This window comes from Borostomias antarcticus (genome assembly GCF_949987555.1).
Source record: "Borostomias antarcticus genome assembly, chromosome: 1".
Classification (NCBI taxonomy): domain Eukaryota; kingdom Metazoa; phylum Chordata; class Actinopteri; order Stomiiformes; family Stomiidae; genus Borostomias; species Borostomias antarcticus.
The window spans coordinates 61,240,945-61,262,763 of NC_140234.1; the positions used below are offsets into that span (position 1 = coordinate 61,240,945).

Here is a 21,819-nt window from a genome sequence, read left to right on the forward strand (position 1 = left end):
TCAGTGGTAAATCAAGGCATTGTGATATTGCTGCCTCAGGCAACATTTGTGACAGTTTGACTTTGGGGCTGCAGAGGTTTCTCCTGATTCTCTTTCCTGTCGATACAGAGAGATCTCAGTCCTTGACTTTTCACACATGGAAGGTTTCAATAACACAGCACTTGGGTGCACATTCTGAGAGGAGTGACTGGGATCCAGGGGTTATAATTAATGCACATTCATTGACACTCACCGGGTTGGCTTACATTTTTACAATACTTTTAAAAAACAACTGAAACAAACATTTAAGCAACAACATACTTAGCTAGTACTGTATATTAAAAATGCATGTGCTCCCTCAATCCAATTCCAAAACCTACGGGATTGGACAATGACCTCAAAGTACAAAGTAGACTGTAGAACGGTGGTACGTGCGCGTGTGTGGAGCTCTCTGTGACTGTTGTAAACAATATATGCTTTTCGAGGCAATGTCTGTAGTAAACTATCAATTTGTAAATCCTGTGATCAGAACAAAGTGCACACCCTTAAACAATCTGATCCTAACTTCTGTCAGTAAACTGTGAGAACCTTGTGTGCAGGATGGGGCACACATACAGCACAGCTAGACACAGCGCTAATGTTCTTCTCAACGATACCCAACGGTTTGTTGCAGGACCAACACAGATGTCATTACATAAGTCCTAAATAGAGACAACATATTACCAGAGGGATAGTACATAACTGGGAACTATGGGAGAATAGAGGAAATTGGAGGTTGGACAGGTGGAGGCTGATTTGGTAAACATCTCCAAAAACGGAATGGAATTATCCGCAGCAGGTGGGGAGGGAGGTGCTTCTTGCTTGTCAGGGGAGATGGGAGTGAGGGTTGGGGGTCATTTTTAGTCACTAAACACAGAACCAGGAAGTTCATTGGTCAGTGTGTGCCAGCGCTCTATTTTCTTGTCCTTGTTTTTGAGACAGTCAAACCAATGTTTGAGCCTCTCCCCATTGGCGTTGATGCCCAGAGAAACACCACCTGGAAATGGACATAGGAGAAGATAAAAGAGGTTAGAAATGACTCTGGAAAAGCCACACTACAACAAATAGAGGCGGTAAGGTTTGATTCTTCTCACAGTTGAAAACACTGAGGAGCGTTTGGTCACCCTGGTAAAGAGTTACAATCCGGGAAGAACTTGCATTTCATGAATTGTCTGCACACAAATCTTTGTGTCCTTCCCCACACTTCAACTCACACTTAAAAAGCCACTACTAAATTTCTGACCTGCAATCCCAGCATAGAGAATACACACCCTGTTGGGGTATCTTTCACCCCATCACCACCCCATGTTGGTGTGAGAAAATGAGTCTGGTGCACAAGGAAAGTAGCTCCAAAGCTCAGCTGGTTGTTTGTTTGTTGAATCAGTCTTTTTCCCAGGTGTCTGGCAAGGCTGAGCGATGGTGTAACTCTGGTGGGCGAGGAGGTGAGCAGTAAACGGAGGTGCCAGGTGCGTGGAGGCTGGGGCCAGAGAGCCAGCGGTGTGGGTGGTGGATGCTGGGCACCTTTGGTTTGGTTTGTACTGTGCAGATCACTCCGTCTTTGCTAGCGATGAGACCCGATGTCCTGTGCTTACGTAACACAGTTGAATTGGTTCAACTCACTCAGTATAAATACTGCCCACCTGCTTTTGGTGACGTAGCCCAGCGACTTACCTATGAAATCGTTGGACTTGCCAATGTCGTAATCCCACACGGTCACCTCCAGGGTCTTCTTGGTGAGGTCTGCGTATTTGATGTCATAGAAGAACTCCTAGAGACACCAGAACACCAGTGTACTGCACTGAATATCAATACAGCTGCACACTCACAGCAAGTCTGAGAGAGCATCATGAGAATGAAAGGAATTTCCTCACCACATAATAGTGTGACCGGCAATGCTATTGCATGTTGAGTTCTCTTGGCACAGCCACACTGTTTACAAAGTAAGTACTGCCTCATTTTGATGAGGCACCGTTCATTTTGCAGTGTGAACCGACCAGGAAAACTCAACCTGCAATATGATCGGCACTCAGAAATAAATACTTCAACATTCATTTCACCAACCCTGCAGATTTACAGGAGTAGTTTGCTTGGTTGGTTATTTACGATCATATACAAGAGATCCATTATGTGGTTGGCTGATCGATCTCTACGGTCATATACAGTTTATGCCCATAGAGATCCATTGTATACTACTTACCTGTGACATAAGCAATGAGCACTAATATCTCAAGAGTGCAGTCTGTCAATATGTTTATATGGACTGTTGTATATGATCCTACATAACCTTATAACAGGGTTTATGATAATAAGTACCAGGGCTTATGATACTAAATAACTACAGGCAAAAAACAAGATTGCATGTTAGAACTGATTTTAAGATTATTTTATTGTTTTTTAAACTTTAACCTTTAGACGTACCTTTGAGCCTTAATCATTTGCATTATTCATGTTTTACTCCTCTGTTATTTAATGCTTGTTTCCTGTGAACACACTTTGTTTTGCATTTTGCACGAAAGGTGCTGTATAAAGTTTGATTTGATTAAAGACAGTCCAAACTGGTCCATTCACCATCTCTGACCCACTTTACGCCACAAGGGAATCCATTTTGATATTAATCATAGCACTCATGCTTATCTGCTGGTCTTAACTGAACCAAATGACTTCCTAATGTAGCAGAAGGCCTGAGTGCATCATCTGTGGCAGAAAGGCCAGCAGGCAGAGGATGGAGCTGAGGATGGAAATGTCAGTGAAATGTCAAGCTGCAGGCCTGCGTGTGGTGCTCTGCCAGAGCCCCCCTGATAGGGCTGGCTGGTCCAGAGCTGCAGGCCTGCGTGTGGTGCTCTGCCAGAGCCCCCCTGATAGGGCTGGCTGGTCCAGAGCTGCAGGCCTGCGTGTGGTGCTCTGCCAGAGCCGCCCTGATACGGCTGGCTGGTCCAGAGCTGCAGGCCTGCGTGTGGTGCTCTGCCAGAGCCCCCCTGATACGGCTGGCTGGTCCAGAGCTGCAGGCCTGCGTGTGGTGCTCTGCCAGAGCCCCCCTGATACGGCTGGCTGGTCCAGAGCTGCAGGCCTGCGTGTGGTGCTCTGCCAGAGCCCCCCTGATACGGCTGGCTGGTCCAGAGCTGCAGGCCTGCGTGTGGTGCTCTGCCAGAGCCCCCCTGATACGGCTGGCTGGTCCAGAGCTGCAGGCCTGCGTGTGGTGCTCTGCCAGAGCCCCCCTGATACGGCTGGCTGGTCCAGGCCAAGGCAGTCCATGCCACAAACAAGCACTAAAATGAGCTTGTTAGCGGCGGTTTGGGCGTTCCTAGGGCCACGGTCTGAGGACAGTTTGTGTGCCGAGTGTGCTGCGTGAGTGAATGGTGTGATAGAAACCTTGGTGACGAAGCAAAGACTAGTGGCTCCTATGTGGAAAAGGCCTTGAACTACAAAGGATGCTGATACTATTTAGGTTATAAAAACTAAGCTCATATTTGGAGGGACAGATGTGTTATAGTTTGGGGGGACTCATAGCCTCTTTACCTCGTTGAATTCAGGGTTCAGGGTCTTTTTCTTCACAGCAGTCTTGTGCTTTGACTTCTTGTTCTCGTCTGGCTTCAGGTACCTGCAATCAAGGCAGAACAAACAAAGCATTTTTTTAAACAGTTTGGTTTGAATTTTTCATCTGGGGTTCCATGGCCAGCTCTGCCAGGTGGACCTGTAGGCTAGCCACTATACTGCAGTAAGGGTAGAATCCATTAGTGCTGCTAACAACACCTTCATGGACCCACTTGTTCTCCACTAGAGGGGGCTGTTGTAATGTGACCAATCTTACAGCAGCATTGCACTCAACAAGCTTGTGGCTCCATTCAAGCTCACTGCTCTTAGGAAAAAATGTGACTTTACACTTGGAGAAGTTTAGGTCTGCTTGTGAATATCAGATGAAAATGAACAGAATGCATTCAGGGCAGAATCTAATACACAGTTAACCCTGGTAGAGTGCAGAGATGTTCTGTTAGAACCGGCTGAGGAACCACAGGAGCTGCAGAACCTTGTTCCATTTCGGAATGGAATCCAATGTTGCAGCCCCATGTGTGAAAGATGAAGTGAAAACATCTGACTCTTAGTTCAATCCTCTCCATCAATTAGTAAGACTTCTCCCATGAGTGATGTTGTCAGCGTATCCACACCTAGGGTGCTGTTATGACAACTACATTATCACTCTAGTCTTCAAAATACATTTAGTTCAGTAATAGTCTTATGACATTTAAAGATACTGTGGGGTGGTGCAGAACTTGGTAACACTTTCTATGAAGCCCATGTTTATAACGCATTATAAACATACTTATAGTGCGTTATAATCTGCTTATGATTATAGCTAGCACATATGATTATAGCTAGCACATATGATTATAGCTAGCACAAAGTATGAAGAAGTAGTTAAGGGCCAAAACATTTAGGAGAATAATTAAGAAAGAAATAGTGGGAATATCACAAGTTGGGCTAGTTTTTGCAAGCAAGCCCACCTAATAATAATATGTCACACGGAGAGGTAATATTCATATCCCATTACTCTCAGGGTCTTACTCTGAATTCTAACAATACTCAGCCTAGACTGAGGCCAAATTGATCATTATTATTGGGGCATTAGAGCAGCCATCAAAAGCATGATTCTTTGTGAAAATCTAGAGGATAGTTTGAGTGAAAAAGGGACAGCTGCAGCTCCAGTCTTTGTTCTGTGTGGAAATCATGGATGTATTGGTGGAAATCATGGATGTATTGGTGGAAATCATGGATGTATTGGTGGAAATCATGGATGTATTGGTGGAAATGCTGCCGAGGCCATTAAGTCTCTTCAAATCAAATCTGTCCAGACACCAAACTTGTCAGGATATAAATAGTGCTTGGAGACACAGCATGGCATGATACATAATCAAATCCGTCCAGACACCAAACCTGTCAGGATATAAATAGTGCTTGGAGACGCAGCATGGCATGATACATGATACATAATCAAATGTGCCAGCGTGCCTAAAGAACAGTAAGTGTGTGTGTGTTTAAATAAATAAATACCTGCTACAAGAGCTTCTATTTTACACTGAAATCACCATCATTGTCATCATGCAGTCACTATTTATGAATGGATGAATGGTTCATTGACCATTTATAGGCAATCGTGGGTGTTAATTAGGGTGTGACCAAGACAAGTCAAGTTTAGGGTTGATTGTGATTTATAATGGGAAACTGGCGTTGCACTGGCATAAGTCGATGTGGGGTGTGATATGCACTGTGTTAAAAATCACTTTTTTGTGCAGATTTTTTCAAACTTCCTTAAGTAAGCAAGCTTAGTAACATGGATTCTCTGTACAGTTTTATAAATGAGGCCCCTGGACTCCAAGGCACTTGAAGCTGTTCACTCTCTACAAGGGTCCCGTTGATGATTAGAGGGGTGTAGTTCCTCTCCTGCTTCCTCCCAACGTCCACCACCATCTCCTTTGTCTTGCTGACATTCAGATGGAGGTTGTTTTCCTGACCCCACTGGGTCAGGAGCCTCACCTCCCCCAGGTAGGCCCTCTCATCGCTGGGTCAGGAGCCTCACCTCCCCCAGGTAGACCCTCTCACCACTGGGTCAGGAGCCTCCCCTCCTCCAGGTCGGCCCTCTCATCGTTGTTGGTGATCAGGCCTACCACTGCTGTGTCGTCAGCAAACTTGACGATGGAATTGGAGCCATAAATCCTATACTAGCCGTAAACACACATTTCTGCAGTATTTCTGTAATCCACTCTGACCAGTGTTTCATGTTGGACAGACGTCAGAGTCGGTCATGCGGGACTTTGACCACCTATCTGTGAGTGGTCCGAGCGTATCAGCACAGTGGGGTGACCGATGGTCTTCGCCAGCTATCTGAAGAAGTCAGACTACTGTGAGATGATGTGTTCGACAGGCATGACGTAGACATTGGGTGTTGGGAGGAGAAAAAAATCATTGCAGCCTTGTCTATCAGACAGAGCGTGCACTCCACTTCCTTCACACAGCCCACAAGAGAGAGGCTCAATCCATTACTGCCCGGCTGTCTAGCAGGACTTGGGGGAGCATTTCTCAACGTTATGACCTCCAGACTCTCTCCCAAATGTGTCTTCCCTCTGTTCTTCTGGAGTTCTCCACAGAGTAGCTTATTAATCGCGCTTTCATTGCTTGACGAGATGAAAGAGAAGAGAAACGTTCAGTCATGATTAATGGAAACACTTATTTATAATTGCAGGCCATAGGAGGCCTTGTGTACGCTGTCTCTTTCATGGAGGGATGATGGAGGTTCAACATGGCTCGTGCAGCAGTGCTGTGATGAAATGTGCTGATAGCTGCCCTGCTTCCAGATCTGCTCATGGTGATGAATGTGTTACTGGCTCTCCACGCCTAGCAAAGGGATAATGATGACTTTAGGCCTGGGGTGCAGAATGGAAATCTAGCATAATTAGCCTAACTGTCAGTAGAGTTTAGGGAAATTGAGTATTAATCATCATTCATCATCAGTCATTGGTATTAATAGTGTCTGAAATTGTGAATCCTTCATCGTCGTCTCCAATTGTTTTCAGAGCAGACAATATCTACTACATAGCAGAGCCTTGTACACTGGAACTTGAACACTGGAACTACCAGACAGTACACTATATAATAATACTGCAGACGGCCACTGAACTCTCCCATAGCCACAACAAGGGCTGTTATGTGTCTTTTGGAATGGGGGACGTGTCTGTGTGTACTATGTTGCCTGTGTGTGTGTGTGTGTGTGTGCGCGCAATGTCTGACATGTTTTATGTCTATGAAAAACTACAGTCTAGGCCTTCACTACCACAAACTGCCTTGTGGGGAAGAACATTGAGATGTGTAGTGAAAGGTAAACACTCACGTTTTCACATAGGGGTCGGAGAAGCCGTTGGCATCCATGGCGGCCAAGTGGGCACAGCGGACGATGCCCACCAGCAGGCCGGACTTCTGGGAGCTGTACTTGAGGGAGATCATGATGCGCCCTCGCTCCTCCAGGGACTTGTCGTCAGTCTTGTCAATCTGGGTAGAGGAACAGATGTCAGAGGTCAAAGATTAAATCCATAAACCTGAAATAATGATCACAAACAATTTATCAACTCCAGAAGTGGGGCCGTCAGGCACTATTGAAGACTTAACAACCACCTTTAACACCAGAGTAGGGGCAGCCTTGGATTCTGTAGCACCTATTAAACTGAAACGGATCACAGCCAATCATAAAGCTCCATGGCGAAATGAGGAAACAAATCAACTAAAGAGAACCTGCAGAAGCTCTGAGCGTATATGGCGAAAAACCAAGCTACAGGTCCACCATGATATTCTCAAAGAACATCTCGCTGCCTTTAATAAAGCAATAAGAAATGCAAGGAAAGACCACTTCTCAAAATTCATATCTATCAACCGAAATAATTCAAGAGTGCTCTTCTCAACAATTGATAGCCTAATAAACCCTGCCATAAAAACACCAGATAACCTGCTCTCTACCTCCAAATGTGAGGAATTTGCAGCTTACTTCAGAGATAAGATCCTGAATATTAGGAGGAAAGTCACCCAGGAAAGGCCATGCATCCTGTTCACAGATCCTCTTCCTCCATGTAATGGACACATGAGCTTGTTTACACTGGTGGACAGAAATGTTGAGAAAAGTAGTATCCAAACTCAAATCCTCCACATGCCTGCTGGATCCCATCCCCACCGATTTTCTCAAAACTATCTTTGACTCTGTATCCTATGACATTTTAGCCATTGTCAATGACTCCCTATCTACAGGTGTCTTCCCAGCAATACTTAAAATTGCTTTGGTGAGACCTGTGCTGAAGAAAAACAACTTAGACACTTCAGTTCTTAGCAATTTTAGACCAATCTCCAACCTTCCCTTTTTGAGTAAAATTCTGGAAAAGATTGTTTTCAAACAGATTAATGATTTCATAGCTACAAGTTGTACCCTTGACCTTTTCCAGTCCGGCTTCCGCGCCCATCATAGCACAGAGACGGCATTAGTCAAAGTTGTAAATGACCTCAGAATTAATGCTGACTCCAAAGAGCTCTCTGTTCTCGTCCTCCTGGACCTGAGTGCAGCCTTTGATACTATAGATCATGCAATCTTCATCAAAAGACTGGAGAAGTGGGTTGGCCTCTCTGGTCCAGTCCTAAATTGGTTTAGGACCTATCTAACCGGTCGTGATTTCTTCGTTGCCCTCGGTGACCATAGTTCAGGAAAGATCCCTATGACCTGTGGGGTGCCCCAAGGATCGATCCTAGGACCTCTACTCTTCAGCCTGTACATGCTGCCCCTTGGCAGTGTCATCAGGAGGCACAACATTAGCTACCATAGCTACGCAGATTATACCCAACCCAATATTTCTGTAACACCCAGTAACTACAGCTTGGTTGACTGCCTTGTCAAGTGTATTACAGATATAAATGTATGGATGTCACATAATTGCCTCCAACTAAACCAGGACAAAACAGAAGTACTGATCATTGGAGAAAAAGCTGAAAGAGAGAAACTATCTGCACATTTAAAAACTCTGGAAATTGACTACAAATGCCAGGCTAAAAACCTAGGTGTCATACTTGACTCAGATCTTAATTTCGAAAACCACATCAAGAATATTACAGACATCTTTTTACCACCTAAGGAACATTGCCAAGGTGCAACCCTTTCTCTCTCAGGCTGACACCGAAAGACTAATGCATGCTTTCATCACAAGCAGGCTGGACTACTGCAATGCTCTACTATCAGGCCTACCAAAGAAAGCAATCTCTAAGCTACAAATAATACAGAATGCTGCAGCAAGAGTCCTCACTAAGACTAGACGAAGGGCACACATCACACCAGCGTTAAAATCACTACACTGGTTACCAGTCAACTCTAGAATAGACTTTAAAATACTATTACTAGTCTATAAATCTCTCCACAGTCACGCACCAGAATACATTTCAGACATGCTTGTTAGGTACATGCCCAACAGACCACTCAGATCCTCAGGTACTGAATTTTTAACAGTTCCAAAAGCCAGGACCGAGAAACACGGAGAGGCAGCTTTTAGTTTCTATGCCCCCAACCTCTGGAACACCCTGCCGGAGTGCCTAAGAAGGGCCGAAACAACGGAGGTCTTCAAGCGAGATCTCAAGACGTACCTTTTCGACCTAGCCTACAATCACTAGCCAGGACCTTGAGACACAGAAAGGCAGCCTCAAACTTCCTGTGAATCCTCTGTATACATTGGTGTTTATCCTGCTATGCACTGTATGTATATCAAGTAGTGTACAGAAGCTGGTTGCCCTGAAACAGGCTTGTTCTGTTCTGACATCTGTGTTGCTTCAATGGCTCAGCGTGCTACTAACCGTTTTCTGCCTCCCCTAGTGCCTCTCTCTCTCCCTCCTATCTTCTAACCAGGTCCAGTGGATGCCCCACTATCACATGCAGACCACCCTGAGTCCGATAGATACCCCTGTGTCTGCTGTGGATGTCATAGCATTTAGTTAACACACACACACATACACACATACACCAGCCCACTTCCGGCTTTAGGCCTGGGCCATAGCAAACACACACCAGTATTTGCCATATATCTCCTATGATGTTTTAGCCTCTCTTACTCTGAAAATGTAATTTAATGTAATTTATTGCTTTATAAATGTTCTTAGCCGGTAGACAAACATACCCCAGGAGCTTGCTCGATCGCCTTGTTGAGAGGGGTCAGGGAAGAATTTTTACAGCTCACTTATCTGGCCCCCGGGTGATACTGTTTTTTTGCTTCCCTCTGGAATATGTAGAGGTGGGTCGTATGCTCACCTCCCTTGTTCTCTGTAAAGCGCATTGTGTTGCCTCGGGGTATGAAATGCGCTATACAAATAAAGCTTTGATTGATTGATTGATTGATTGATTGATTGATTGATTGAAGAGTGGACAGAGCGCTTGAATAAGAGTGGACAGAGCGCTTGACTAAGAGTGGACAGAGCGCTTGACTCAGAGTGGACAGGGCGCTTGACTAAGAGTGGACAGAGCGCTTGACTAAGAGTGGACAGAGCGCTTGACTCAGAGTGGACAGAGCGCTTGACTAAGAGTGGACAGAGCGCTTGACTCAGAGTGGACAGAGCGCTTGACTAAGAGTGGACAGAGCGCTTGACTAAGAGTGGACAGGGCGCTTGACTAAGAGTGGACAGAGCGCTTGACTCAGAGTGGACAGAGCGCTTGACTCAGAGTGGACAGAGCGCTTGACTCAGAGTGGACAGAGCGCTTGACTCAGAGTGGACAGAGCGCTTGACTAAGAGTGGACAGAGCGCTTGACTCAGAGTGGACAGAGCGCTTGATTGGGCCCTGCAGGCGCCCACTGCTCCTTGCTGACCTTGGAGAAAGGTCAAAGGCAGAGAAGTAATTTCACCAGGCGACCGCTAATGTGTGTGTTCATTTGTCGCCCACTGCACACGTGTCAAAGCTTGTGTGACAAATAAAGACTTATTCAATTTTTCTGGAGCAAAATTGATCAAATTGGGCCTCATTCACCAACGTAGTTAAGAATTTCTTCTTCTTCTTAAACTCACACCATCAAAGAAAGTTGTGTTCTCACATGTGGAAAATAAGAACAGAATCAGAAATATGACAGGTGGAGTCTGGCTTTAGATTTTCGTTGTGGCATGCTTGAGATCTGTGTATTTTATAGCCTACATTTTTGTAGACTGTAGGCTGTTGTATATTGTATTCTATCACTTCAACATTGTATTTCACACTGTCCTGTCTCTCTATGTTTATTGCCATGTACCAATGCAAATTCCTCGTAGGAGGAAACCTACTTGGCTGAATTAAAATCAGATTTCAACTGCCCACGCTGCATTTCATCTGCTGACTTGCAAACGCATTAACCATTATTCTACCGAAAAGTTGGCGAGTCAAGGGCGCGGAAGAGTGAGATTCATACTGAGAAGTGACATCTGAGCGCAACCCTGTAGTTGCATGTCCTTATATGGGGCTGGCGGGGAGTGTATCTATGCTAATTTGGGTGTACGGACACAAGCATTCAACTGAAAGCATTAATCATTATGAGAGGGCAGGTGTGAACTCATCCAACAGTTTACGAACACGTTGTGAATCAGACAAGAGCTTTCTGTAGAAACGCTCTTAGGAAGAAATGTAGGAATGGAACTAAGGCAGATAATGGTGGATGAGGCCTAATGTAGTCCAGGGATTAGTCTGATGTAGTCCAGGGATTAGTCTGATGTAGTCCAGGGATTAGTCTGGAGGACAAGTCTTCACTTTGACCCTGAGTTTGATTTGCAGCATACAGTACGTACGTCTTCAACTAGTCCAATCATCTGTCTACACACAGATGGCCTTGCCCTCATCCATCAACACAGACAGCCCTGCCCTCATCCATCAACACAGACAGCCCTGCCCTCATCCGTCAACACAGACAGCCCTGCCCTCATCCATCAACACAGACAGCCTTGTCCTCATCCGTCTAGGCAGACAGCCCTGTCCTCATCCGTCTAGGCAGACAGATCTGCCCGGTGTCTGTCCCTACAGATACACGCTACACGTTTATTTATGCGAAGTCCATTCAGCTGTAATATTTTCAATGGCTTGCTAAGTGCAAATGTGCAAATTTGGCAACTCGCTCTCTCGCCGCTAATGATGCTAGCTAATTGGCTGAAACGGGGCGATCTCTGATGATCTCCGCCACGCCGTGTGGCATCTGCCTCATTTACATCTCCCTCTCAAGGACCCGGCTTCACAGAGCTGCTCTCAGACTAAACAAGAGTCTGGAGGCAAAAACACACAACCTGAAGAGATGAGATGGACTTCTGACACTGATGCTCTTCCAAGGAAAACAAACAATAACTAACCACTGCACAGACCAGAGTCTGGTTGAGGACTGGAGAGTGTTTATGCACACACACACACACACACACACACACACACACACACACACACACACACACACACACACACACACACACACACACACACATACACACACACACACACACATACACACACACATATAAACACACACACACACACACACATATAAACACACACACACACACACACACACACACACACACGCACACACACACACACACACATATAAACACACGCGCACACACACACACATACAAACACACACACACACACATATAAACACACACACACACACACACACACACATAAACACACACACACACACACACATATAAACACACGCGCACACACACTCACACACACACAGAATGCTTACAGTGCTGTCATTTGCTTTATCTGAGTCACTGGGTGTAGGAAGCCCAGGGGTTGAGCATCCTGCCAGCGACCCCTCCAGACCCAGACAGGCCACTTGACACGTGATTTCCCATCATGCATTGCACTAAACCCCAACACTAACTCATAATTGTAAGTCGTCCCTATGACACTGGTCTCCAATTAGCAAAAGTTGACTGATTTGACACAAGCCACTCCTCTCACCAGCCTCCATGATGTGACAGGGTCGTGCATTTGCTTCAACCTCCCTTGAGGGCAACAAGTGAATCAGTGTGATGTCTGATGGACTTGCTTTGGTCAGCAGCCCCCCCCCCCCCCAGCCACCCTGCTGATCGCTGCTCCACACGGCGCTGAGCCTGGAACCAGCGGGATAGTAAGTATGTCACGGAGTCACCATGCGTGATGGAGAAGAGAGACCAGCCAAGCCCAGGTTCATCTCATTAATCACTGACAAGTTAGAGCTCTCTACTTTTTTGTAATGCCTTGAAACTACAATGAATAATTCAAGTAATTTCAAAGATGATTCATTCCTGGTGTTTTTCTTCTCTTGTCGAGTCCAGGTACCGTGGTCTGGGCGCCAAATCGTCAAAGCAAACTTTTGACAAGATGAGAACAGACACTGGCTTCTGGGGAATTTTAGGGAATATATTACCACGCTAGACAGTAAGAAATAGAAATGGATTTGTCAGAGGTGAGTTAGCAATTTCAAAAAGAGAGACAATCTAATGCTCCATGAAAGAAGATTCTAGAGGAGAATTAGGGATGATGCCAACACTATCTGTCTGTCTCTGAAGTGCTGTTGTATGGAAGCACTGTATCCGGCGACAGAGACAGGAAATGCTATTAGCCAATCCGATACCATGACGGAATGAAAACTTTAAAAACAATTGTGAGGAATTATATAATTACTGCATTAAAGGAGTAGTAAAGGGAAAATGCATGTTTTATTACCAAAACGGTGGTAGAGCAATTATCAACTTTCTCAAAAGTGCTAGTTTTGTCAACGTTTTGATCTGAACCATTGTATATGATCATAAGTAACCTTAAAACATTTGCATTTTCACTTTACTACTCCTTTAAATCAAAGAAAATAACTGAGAAACGTATTTAGCTCGTTGCCTTGAATGACCGACGCCTCCTCTCCTCTCAGGCATTGAGAATGTGGGTTTTCATGGCTTGATTGAGCACTCAGAGCCACCGTACAGCTTGGATGACGTGGAAACAGCTGTCTAGTGATGGACAGGAAGAGACCGTATCGACAGACACTTCCAAGTCCAACCCTGAGATCAGCAGACACCAGCCATGAGACCAGCAGACACCAGCCTTGAGACCAGCAGACACCAGCCTTGAGACCAGCTGACACCAGCCATGAGACCAGCAGACACCAGCCATGAGACCAGCAGACACCAGCCTTGAGACCAGCAGACACCAGCCTTGAGACCAGCAGACACCAGCCATGAGACCAGCAGACACCAGCCATGAGACCAGCAGACACCAGCCATGAGACCAGCAGACACCAGCCATGAGACCAGCAGACACCAGCCTTGAGACCAGCAGACACCAGCCATGAGACCAGCAGACACCAGCCATGAGACCAGCAGACACCAGCCATGAGACCAGCAGACACCAGCCATGAGACCAGCAGACACCAGCCATGAGACCAGCAGACACCAGCCATGAGGCCGGCCATTTACCTCCTACAGGCCACTGAGCAAAACATTGCATGACCACTCCCCCTCTCCACCAGCCTGACCACTCCCCCTCTCCACCAGCCTGACCACTCCCCCTCTCCACCAGCCTGACCACTCCCCCTCTCCACCAGCCTGACCACTCCCCCTCTCCACCAGCCTGACCACTCCCCCTCTCCACCAGCCTGACCACTCCCCCTCTCCACCAGCCTGACCACTCCCCCTCTCCACCAGCCTGACCACTCCCCCTCTCCACCAGCCTGACCACTCCCCCTCTCCACCAGCCTCAAACAGCCTGACCACCCAGTCTGACCACCCAGCCTGACCACTCCCCCTCTCTACCAGCCTGACCACCAGTCTGACCAAACAGCCTGACCACTCCCCCTCTCTACCAGCCTGACCACTCGCCTGACCAAACAGCCTGACCACTCCCCCTCTCTACCAGCCTGACCAAACAGCCTGACCACTCCCCCTCTCCACCAGCCTGACCACTCCCCCTCTCCACCAGCCTGACCACTCCCCCTCTCCACCAGCCTGACCACTCCCCCTCTCCACCAGCCTGACCACTCCCCCTCTCCACCAGCCTGACCACTCCCCCTCTCTACCAGCCTGACCACTCCCCCTCTCCACCAGCCTGACCACTCCCCCTCTCCACCAGCCTGACCACTCCCCCTCTCCACCAGCCTGACCACTCCCCCTCTCCACCAGCCTGACCACTCCCCCTCCCCACCAGCCTGACCACTCCCCCTCCCCACCAGCCTGACCACTCCCCCTCTCCACCAGCCTGACCACTCCCCCTCTCCACCAGCCTGACCACTCCCCCTCTCCACCAGCCTGACCACTCCCCCTCTCCACCAGCCTGACCACTCCCCCTCTCCACCAGCCTGACCAAACAGCCTGACCACTCCCCCTCTCCACCAGCCTGACCACTCCCCCTCTCCACCAGCCTGACCACTCCCCCTCTCCACCAGCCTGACCACTCCCCCTCTCCACCAGCCTGACCACTCCCCCTCTCCACCAGCCTGACCACTCCCCCTCTCCACCAGCCTGACCACTCCCCCTCCCCACCAGCCTGACCACTCCCCCTCCCCACCAGCCTGACCACTCCCCCTCTCCACCAGCCTGACCACTCCCCCTCTCCACCAGCCTGACCACTCCCCCTCTCCACCAGCCTGACCACTCCCCCTCTCCACCAGCCTGACCAAACAGCCTGACCACTCCCCCTCTCCACCAGCCTGACCACTCCCCCTCCCCACCAGCCTGACCACTCCCCCTCTCCACCAGCCTGACCAAACAGCCTGACCACTCCCCCTCTCCACCAGCCTGACCACTCCCCCTCTCCACCAGCCTGACCACTCCCCCTCTCCACCAGCCTGACCACTCCCCCTCTCCACCAGCCTGACCACTCCCCCTCTCCACCAGCCTGACCACTCCCCCTCTCCACCAGCCTGACCACTCCCCCTCTCCACCAGCCTGACCACTCCCCCTCTCCACCAGCCTGACCACTCCCCCTCTCCACCAGCCTCAAACAGCCTGACCACCAGGTGAGGTGCTGTCATCAGACCCAGAGGAGCTTATGTCCGTGTTCAACTCCACCTGCCGTTCTGTTCTGGACTCTATTGACCCTCTCAAGATGAAAGAGCCCAAACCCAAGGCTGTGGCTTGGCTAAATGAGACCACCAGAGCAGAGAGGAGAGCATGGAGACAGGCTGAGCGGAGGTGGAAGAAAGATGGCCTGCAGGTCTCTCTCGAAATACTGAGGGACAGACAGAAGAGCTACCACAGGGTGCTTAAAGCAGAGAGAGCCAAGTACTTTGCTAGTCTAATTGCAAATGTTCTGTTGTTTCTGTTGTTTGCCCTCCTACTACTGCTATCCAGGATGCGTCCCCTACAAAGTGTGATGAGTTTCTGTCCTTTTTCTCAGAAAAGGTCGACAACATCAGAAGAAACATCCCACCCTCCACCCGGGACCTAGCTGTTACTCTGAGATGCTCATCCACCTTCTCCGTGTTCAGCTCCATCTCCCTCTCATCCCTCTCCAAGATGGCCGCCGCTTTGAGACCAGCCACGTCCCCTCAGGACCCCGTCCCTGCCCCCCTCCTTAAGGAGGTTTTTGAGGCAGTTGGTCCTCACATCCTGTCCATCATCAACTGCTCCCTGGCCACAGGTATCGTTCCATCATGCCTAAAAGAAGCGGTGGTCCAGCCCCTTCTTAAGAAAGCCAGCCTAGATCCCACTATCCCCAGCAACTACAGACCCATCTCAAAATTACCATTTCTGTCAAAGCTGTTAGAAAAGGCCGTCCTCAGTCAGCTGCAGCCTTATCTCCAACACAACAACATACTGGAGAAATTTCAGTCCAGATTTAGGGCCGGCCACAGCACCGAGTCTGCCCTCTTGAAGGTGTTAAACGACCTACTCCTCATCGTTGACTCAGGGAAATGTGCTGCACTGGTTCTCCTGGATCTCAGTGCAGCATTTGATACTATAGATCACACCATCCTCCTCGACCGCCTCCAACAGGGGGTTGGCATCACCAACACAGCCCTGTCCTGGTTCAAGTCCTACCTCAACAACAGGACCTTTTCAGTGAATATAGCCAACCATTCATCCTGCCGTGTCAACCTCACCTGCGGGGTCCCTCAGGGCTCAATACTGGGTCCCATCCAGATGATACTCAAATCTATCTTCCACTCAGGGCAGACGATCCCTCTGGGCTGGACCGTCTGAAGGACTGCTTGCGGGACATAAAGGAGTGGATGTCACAAAACTTCCTGCAGCTCAATGACACCAAGAGTGAAATCCTTCTGATCGGCAACTCCACCTCGATCAGTCAGATCAGAAATAATCTAGGAAGTTTGTCCACCCTTGAAAAATCCCACGTCAGAAACCTTGGGGTCATATTTGACACAGACCTCAAGTTTGACAAGCAAGTGAAATCTGTGGTGCAATCCTGTTTTTTCCAACTGCGCACAGTATCCAAAATCAAGTCCTTCCTCTCCTCCAGCGACCTACGGAGGGTCGTACTAATGCTCATCTTCTCCAGACTGGACTATTGTAATGCCCTCTATGCCGGGGTCACCGACAAGACCATCTACAGCATGCAGCTAGTCCAAAATGCCGCTGCCAGGCTGGTGACAGGCACTAAGATGAGGGAACACATTTCTCCTGTCCTCTCCTCCCTTCACTGGCTGCCAGTGAAGCGCAGACTGAAATTCAAGATCCTCACGTATGTCTTCAAAGCCCTCAATGGTCTCGCCCCAGCTTACATCAAAGATCTCCTGGACCAACCTACCAGCTTCAGGCCTGGTCGCCGGCTCAGATCTGACAACCAGATGACCCTGAAGGTCCCACGGTCAAAACTTGTCACAAAGGGAGACCGTGCATTCTCTGTGATGGCACCTGGGCTATGGAACAAGCTTCCTCTGAACATCAAGTCCGCCACCACCCTGGACTCTTTTAGAGCACATCTTAAAACTCACCTCTTTGTTACAGATGATCTATAATTTATGTCCTTGTCTTGTGTCTTAAATGTAGTTTCATTTTGTGTCTCTGCAGTCCCTTGTTTTTGTTTGTCTCTTTTTGTACCCGGGCTGCGCCCCGGGCTGATGTAACAGTTGGTTGGGGGGCGCATTATAAATAAAAATAACATAACATAACCACCAGCCTGACCAAACAGCCTGTCCACCAGCCTGACCAAACAGCCTGACCACTCCCCCTCTCCACCAGCCCCAAACAGCCTGACCACTCCCCCTCTCCACCAGCCTGACCACCAGCCTGACCACTCCCCCTCTCCACCAGCCCCAAACAGCCTGACCACTCCCCCTCTCCACCAGCCTGACCACCAGCCTGACCACTCCCCCTCTCCACCAGCCTCAAACAGCCTGACCAAACAGCCTGTCCACCAGCCTCAAACAGCCTGATCAAACAGCCTGACCACCAGCCTGACCACCAGCCTCAAACAGCCTGACCACCAGCCTGACTAAACAGCCTGACCAAACAGCCTGACCAAACAGCCTGTCCGGTCGCTACGATGCTGCGCATGGATTGAAAGAGCTTGATGAGTGCAGGTGGGAGGCTGGTTGTAAAAGCCCAGATGGTTTCCATCACATGCACACACATGCACACACACACACACACACACACACACACACACACACACACACACACACACACACACACACACACACAGACACACACACACACACACACACACAGATATGACACACTGACACATGGACGTCCTCACACTGCAGCAGCTGTGGCCTGGGAGGTGACAGCCAGAGGGAAGCTCGAGACAGAGATGCTTTTTAATTAACAGTAAAGGAAAGTGTTTTGAATAGCCAGAACAATGGGTGTTCTGTTGGGATGTGGGATGTGTGTGTGCGTGTGTGTGTGTGTGTGCGTGTGTGTGTGTGTGCGTTTGTGTGTGTGAGAGAGCTTGGAGCATGAAGCTCCACAGGATCTGGAAAAAAACCAGTTGAATGCACTGTGAGAGGGGCTGTGCTGCTCCATTAACAATGTAGTCTAATCTGAGAACTAGAGAACTAGCAGCTAGATCAAATCTCCTCTCTAATCTGAGAACTAGAGAACTAGCAGCTAGATCAGATCTCCTCTCTAATCCGAGAACTAGAGAACTAGCAGCTAGATCAGATCTCCTCTCTAATCCGAGAACTAGAGAACTAGCAGCTAGATCAGATCTCTTCTCTAATCTGAGAACTAGAGAACTAGCAGCTAGAGCAGATCTCCTCTCTAATCTGAGAACTAGAGAACTAGCAGCTAGAGCAGATCTCCTCTCTAATCTGAGAACTAGAGAACTAGCAGCTAGATCAGATCTCCTCTCTAATCCGAGAACTAGAGAACTAGCAGCTAGATCAGATCTCTTCTCTAATCTGAGAACTAGAGAACTAGCAGCTAGAGCAGATCTCCTCTCTAATCTGAGAACTAGAGAACTAGCAGCTAGAGCAGATCTCCTCTCTAATCTGAGAACTAGAGAACTAGCAGCTAGAGCAGATCTCCTCTCTAATCTGAGAACTAGAGAACTAGCAGCTAGATCAGATCTCCTCTCTAATCTGAGAACTAGAGAACTAGCAGATAGAGCAGATCTCTTCTCTAATCTGAGAACTAGAGAACTAGCAGCTAGAGCAGATCTCCTCTCTAATCTGAGAACTAGAGAACTAGCAGATAGATCAGATCTCCTCTCTAATCTGAGAACTAGAGAACTAGCAGCTAGATCAGATCTCCTCTCTAATCTGAGAACTAGAGAACTAGCAGCTAGATCAGATCTCCTCTCTAATCTGAGAACTAGAGAACTAGCAGCTAGATCAGATCTCCTCTCTAATCTGAGAACTCAGCAGCTAGAGCAGATATAATCCTGGGACTAGAGCAGATCTCCTCCTGGGACTAGAGCAGATCTCCTCCTGGGACTAGAGGAGATCTCCTACTGGGACTAGAGCAGATCTCCTCCTGGGACTAGAGCAGATCTCCTACTGGGTCTAGAGCAGATCTCCTGGGTCTAGAGCAGATCTCCTGGGTCTAGAGCAGATCTCCTACTGGGTCTAGAGCAGATCTCCTGGGTCTAGAGCAGATCTCCTCCTGGGACTAGAGCAGATCTCCTGGGTCTAGAGCAGATCTCCTTCTGGGACTAGAGCAGATCTCCTGGGTCTAGAGCAGATCTCCTACTGGGTCTAGAGCAGATCTCCTGGGTCTAGAGCAGATCTCCTTCTGGGACTAGAGCAGATCTCCTCCTGGGACTAGAGCAGATCTCCTGGGTCTAGAGCAGATCTCCTACTGGGTCTAGAGCAGATCTCCTGGGTCTAGAGCAGATCTCCTTCTGGGACTAGAGCAGATCTCCACCTGGGACTAGAGCAGATCTCCTGGGTCTAGAGCAGATCTCCTACTGGGTCTAGAGCAGATCTCCTGGGTCTAGAGCAGATCTCCTACTGGGTCGAGGGATGAGAGGAGAAAACGCACTTCTGCCCCGTCAATCATTTAGATCCCTATTCCCTGAGAGGAACAGGCCCAGGCCAACAGGGAGTTCTTGGGAGTTACATTACACTGCTTTACATGAAGTGAACTCAATTCATCCTCCAGGCTACTTGTAGTGGCTATTCCTGAGCAAAGATTATAGCCACTGCCCCAACAATGGAAACTAGGGCTCCATTGTCCCTCAAACTTTTCCAGTTCCCTTTTTTCATTGCCTCAAGCCCCAGTTACTATGGGTGTGGCCAAGCTGTCAATCAACATCAATAAATCAGAACTATAACAACAATACAGGAAGTCTCAAAATTATAATTACTATTCTTTCTTTAAACATAAACAAAATAGCTATTTAACAGCCATACCAGTCAAAGGAAATGCCATTCAAGGAAGGAGCAGTTGTTTGTAACGTATCCATGGACAGTCCTTGTCTTAAGCCTTTGGTTATATATATATATATATTGGGGAGCTGGCTGTGTACTGTCAATCATCCAACTTAATGCGGTAAATCTGCATTGGACAGCCAAGTGGTTTATGACATAATCCTCAGTTAATGGTGCTTCACTGAAATGAGAAGGCGTGTTTCATAGCATCAATTTACTGCAACCCATAAAAGATACCAGAGCTTCCGAGGTATGAAATACGTTTCAAGGCCTGGCTGTTCCAGAGACTTAAAGGCATAGTATGGTATTTTGGACATTTAGCCCTATTTGCTGGTAGCCTATGTCTAACATTAACCTGACACATATAGACCATAGTTTCACTGATCGCTCCAGTATTTAGCTAGATCAACATTTTTATATGGCGCAAATTTCTTTACAATGGAAGTGGACGTGGCCACAGTAAGCACGAAAATGTGTAGCGTTCCAAAACAGGAAGCTCATGGTTTAATTAAGCAATAAGACACAAGAGGGAGTGCTTTACTGTGGTTTATTGGCTGTGGTGCGGCTGCAGGCACGGCGTGAAGCGGAGCACGATAGACACCACAGCCGTGCCAATAAACCACAGTAAAGCACCACCTCAAGTGTCTTATTGCTTTTATACAACAGCACTGCACTGTCGTTAATTTTATTTTGGAAAAAGACGGGTTTATAGTGTTCAGTCTTGCTTAAAGGAGTAGTAAAGGGAAAATGCATGTTTAGCCCTGTTTTAAGGTTACTTATGATCATATACAATGGTTCAGATCAAAACGTTGACAAAACTAGCACTTTTGAGAAAGTCTGATAATTACTCTACCACCGTTTTGGTCATACAATGGATGTGGGTGGGTACCTTGAAAAATCATTCAAAAACATGTTAAACTCTCGATTTCAAAGACAAGAAGCTCACCGAGGGGGTAATTTGTGTCCGTTGGTGTTCTGACATCAAATTCGCCGCAAAGTATGAATCCTGTAGGGTTTAATTGATCATTTTATGAAATCCATTGACTTGTATTGACGCGACCGTTGTAGATGTGTAGATCAATCCGCAGAGGGGATTCAGGAAGCGGAACTACTTACGGTAGCTATTGTTATTGTTTATGTTGCTAGGCTACCTGGTTTGCGGAAGTTTACACACGTATGTGCTGCGACTAAATAGTTCTATGCTAAATATTTAAAAAAGCCTTTCCAGATGAACTAGAATCTTACTTTATGGCGAATTATATGTCAGAACGTTGCAAACCAAATGTTGAACAGTTACATTTGAAACTATTTCAGGGTCGTCCCCATAAACATGTTAGAATCTTAAACCATTTTCTCCACTACTTCCTTTTCCCATTCATATTTACTGCACTGTGTCATTTGTCCTCAAATGATTCGTTGGCCCAGAGGCCTGTCCTTCTTCATCGCTGTGATAATGTACAGCAGTATGGAAATG

The 21,819-nt window shown here is 47.6% G+C and overlaps 1 protein-coding gene across 1 annotated transcript in view; it reads right to left on the reverse strand.

The window, feature by feature from the left end:
- Window positions 1–878: 878 nt before the first annotated feature.
- doc2b (double C2-like domains, beta) overlaps window positions 879–21,819 on the reverse strand; it is a gene marked incomplete at its 3' end in the record, with an annotated part of 224,570 nt that continues 203,629 nt past the window's right edge. Inside the window, exons 16-19 of the mRNA XM_084437399.1 lie at window positions 6,899–7,056; window positions 3,535–3,616; window positions 1,690–1,786; window positions 879–1,015 (exon numbers count right to left, since the gene is read on the reverse strand). Of these exons, the coding sequence (XP_084293525.1) occupies window positions 879–1,015; window positions 1,690–1,786; window positions 3,535–3,616; window positions 6,899–7,056 (474 nt within the window). The remainder of the gene's footprint in view (window positions 1,016–1,689; window positions 1,787–3,534; window positions 3,617–6,898; window positions 7,057–21,819) is intronic.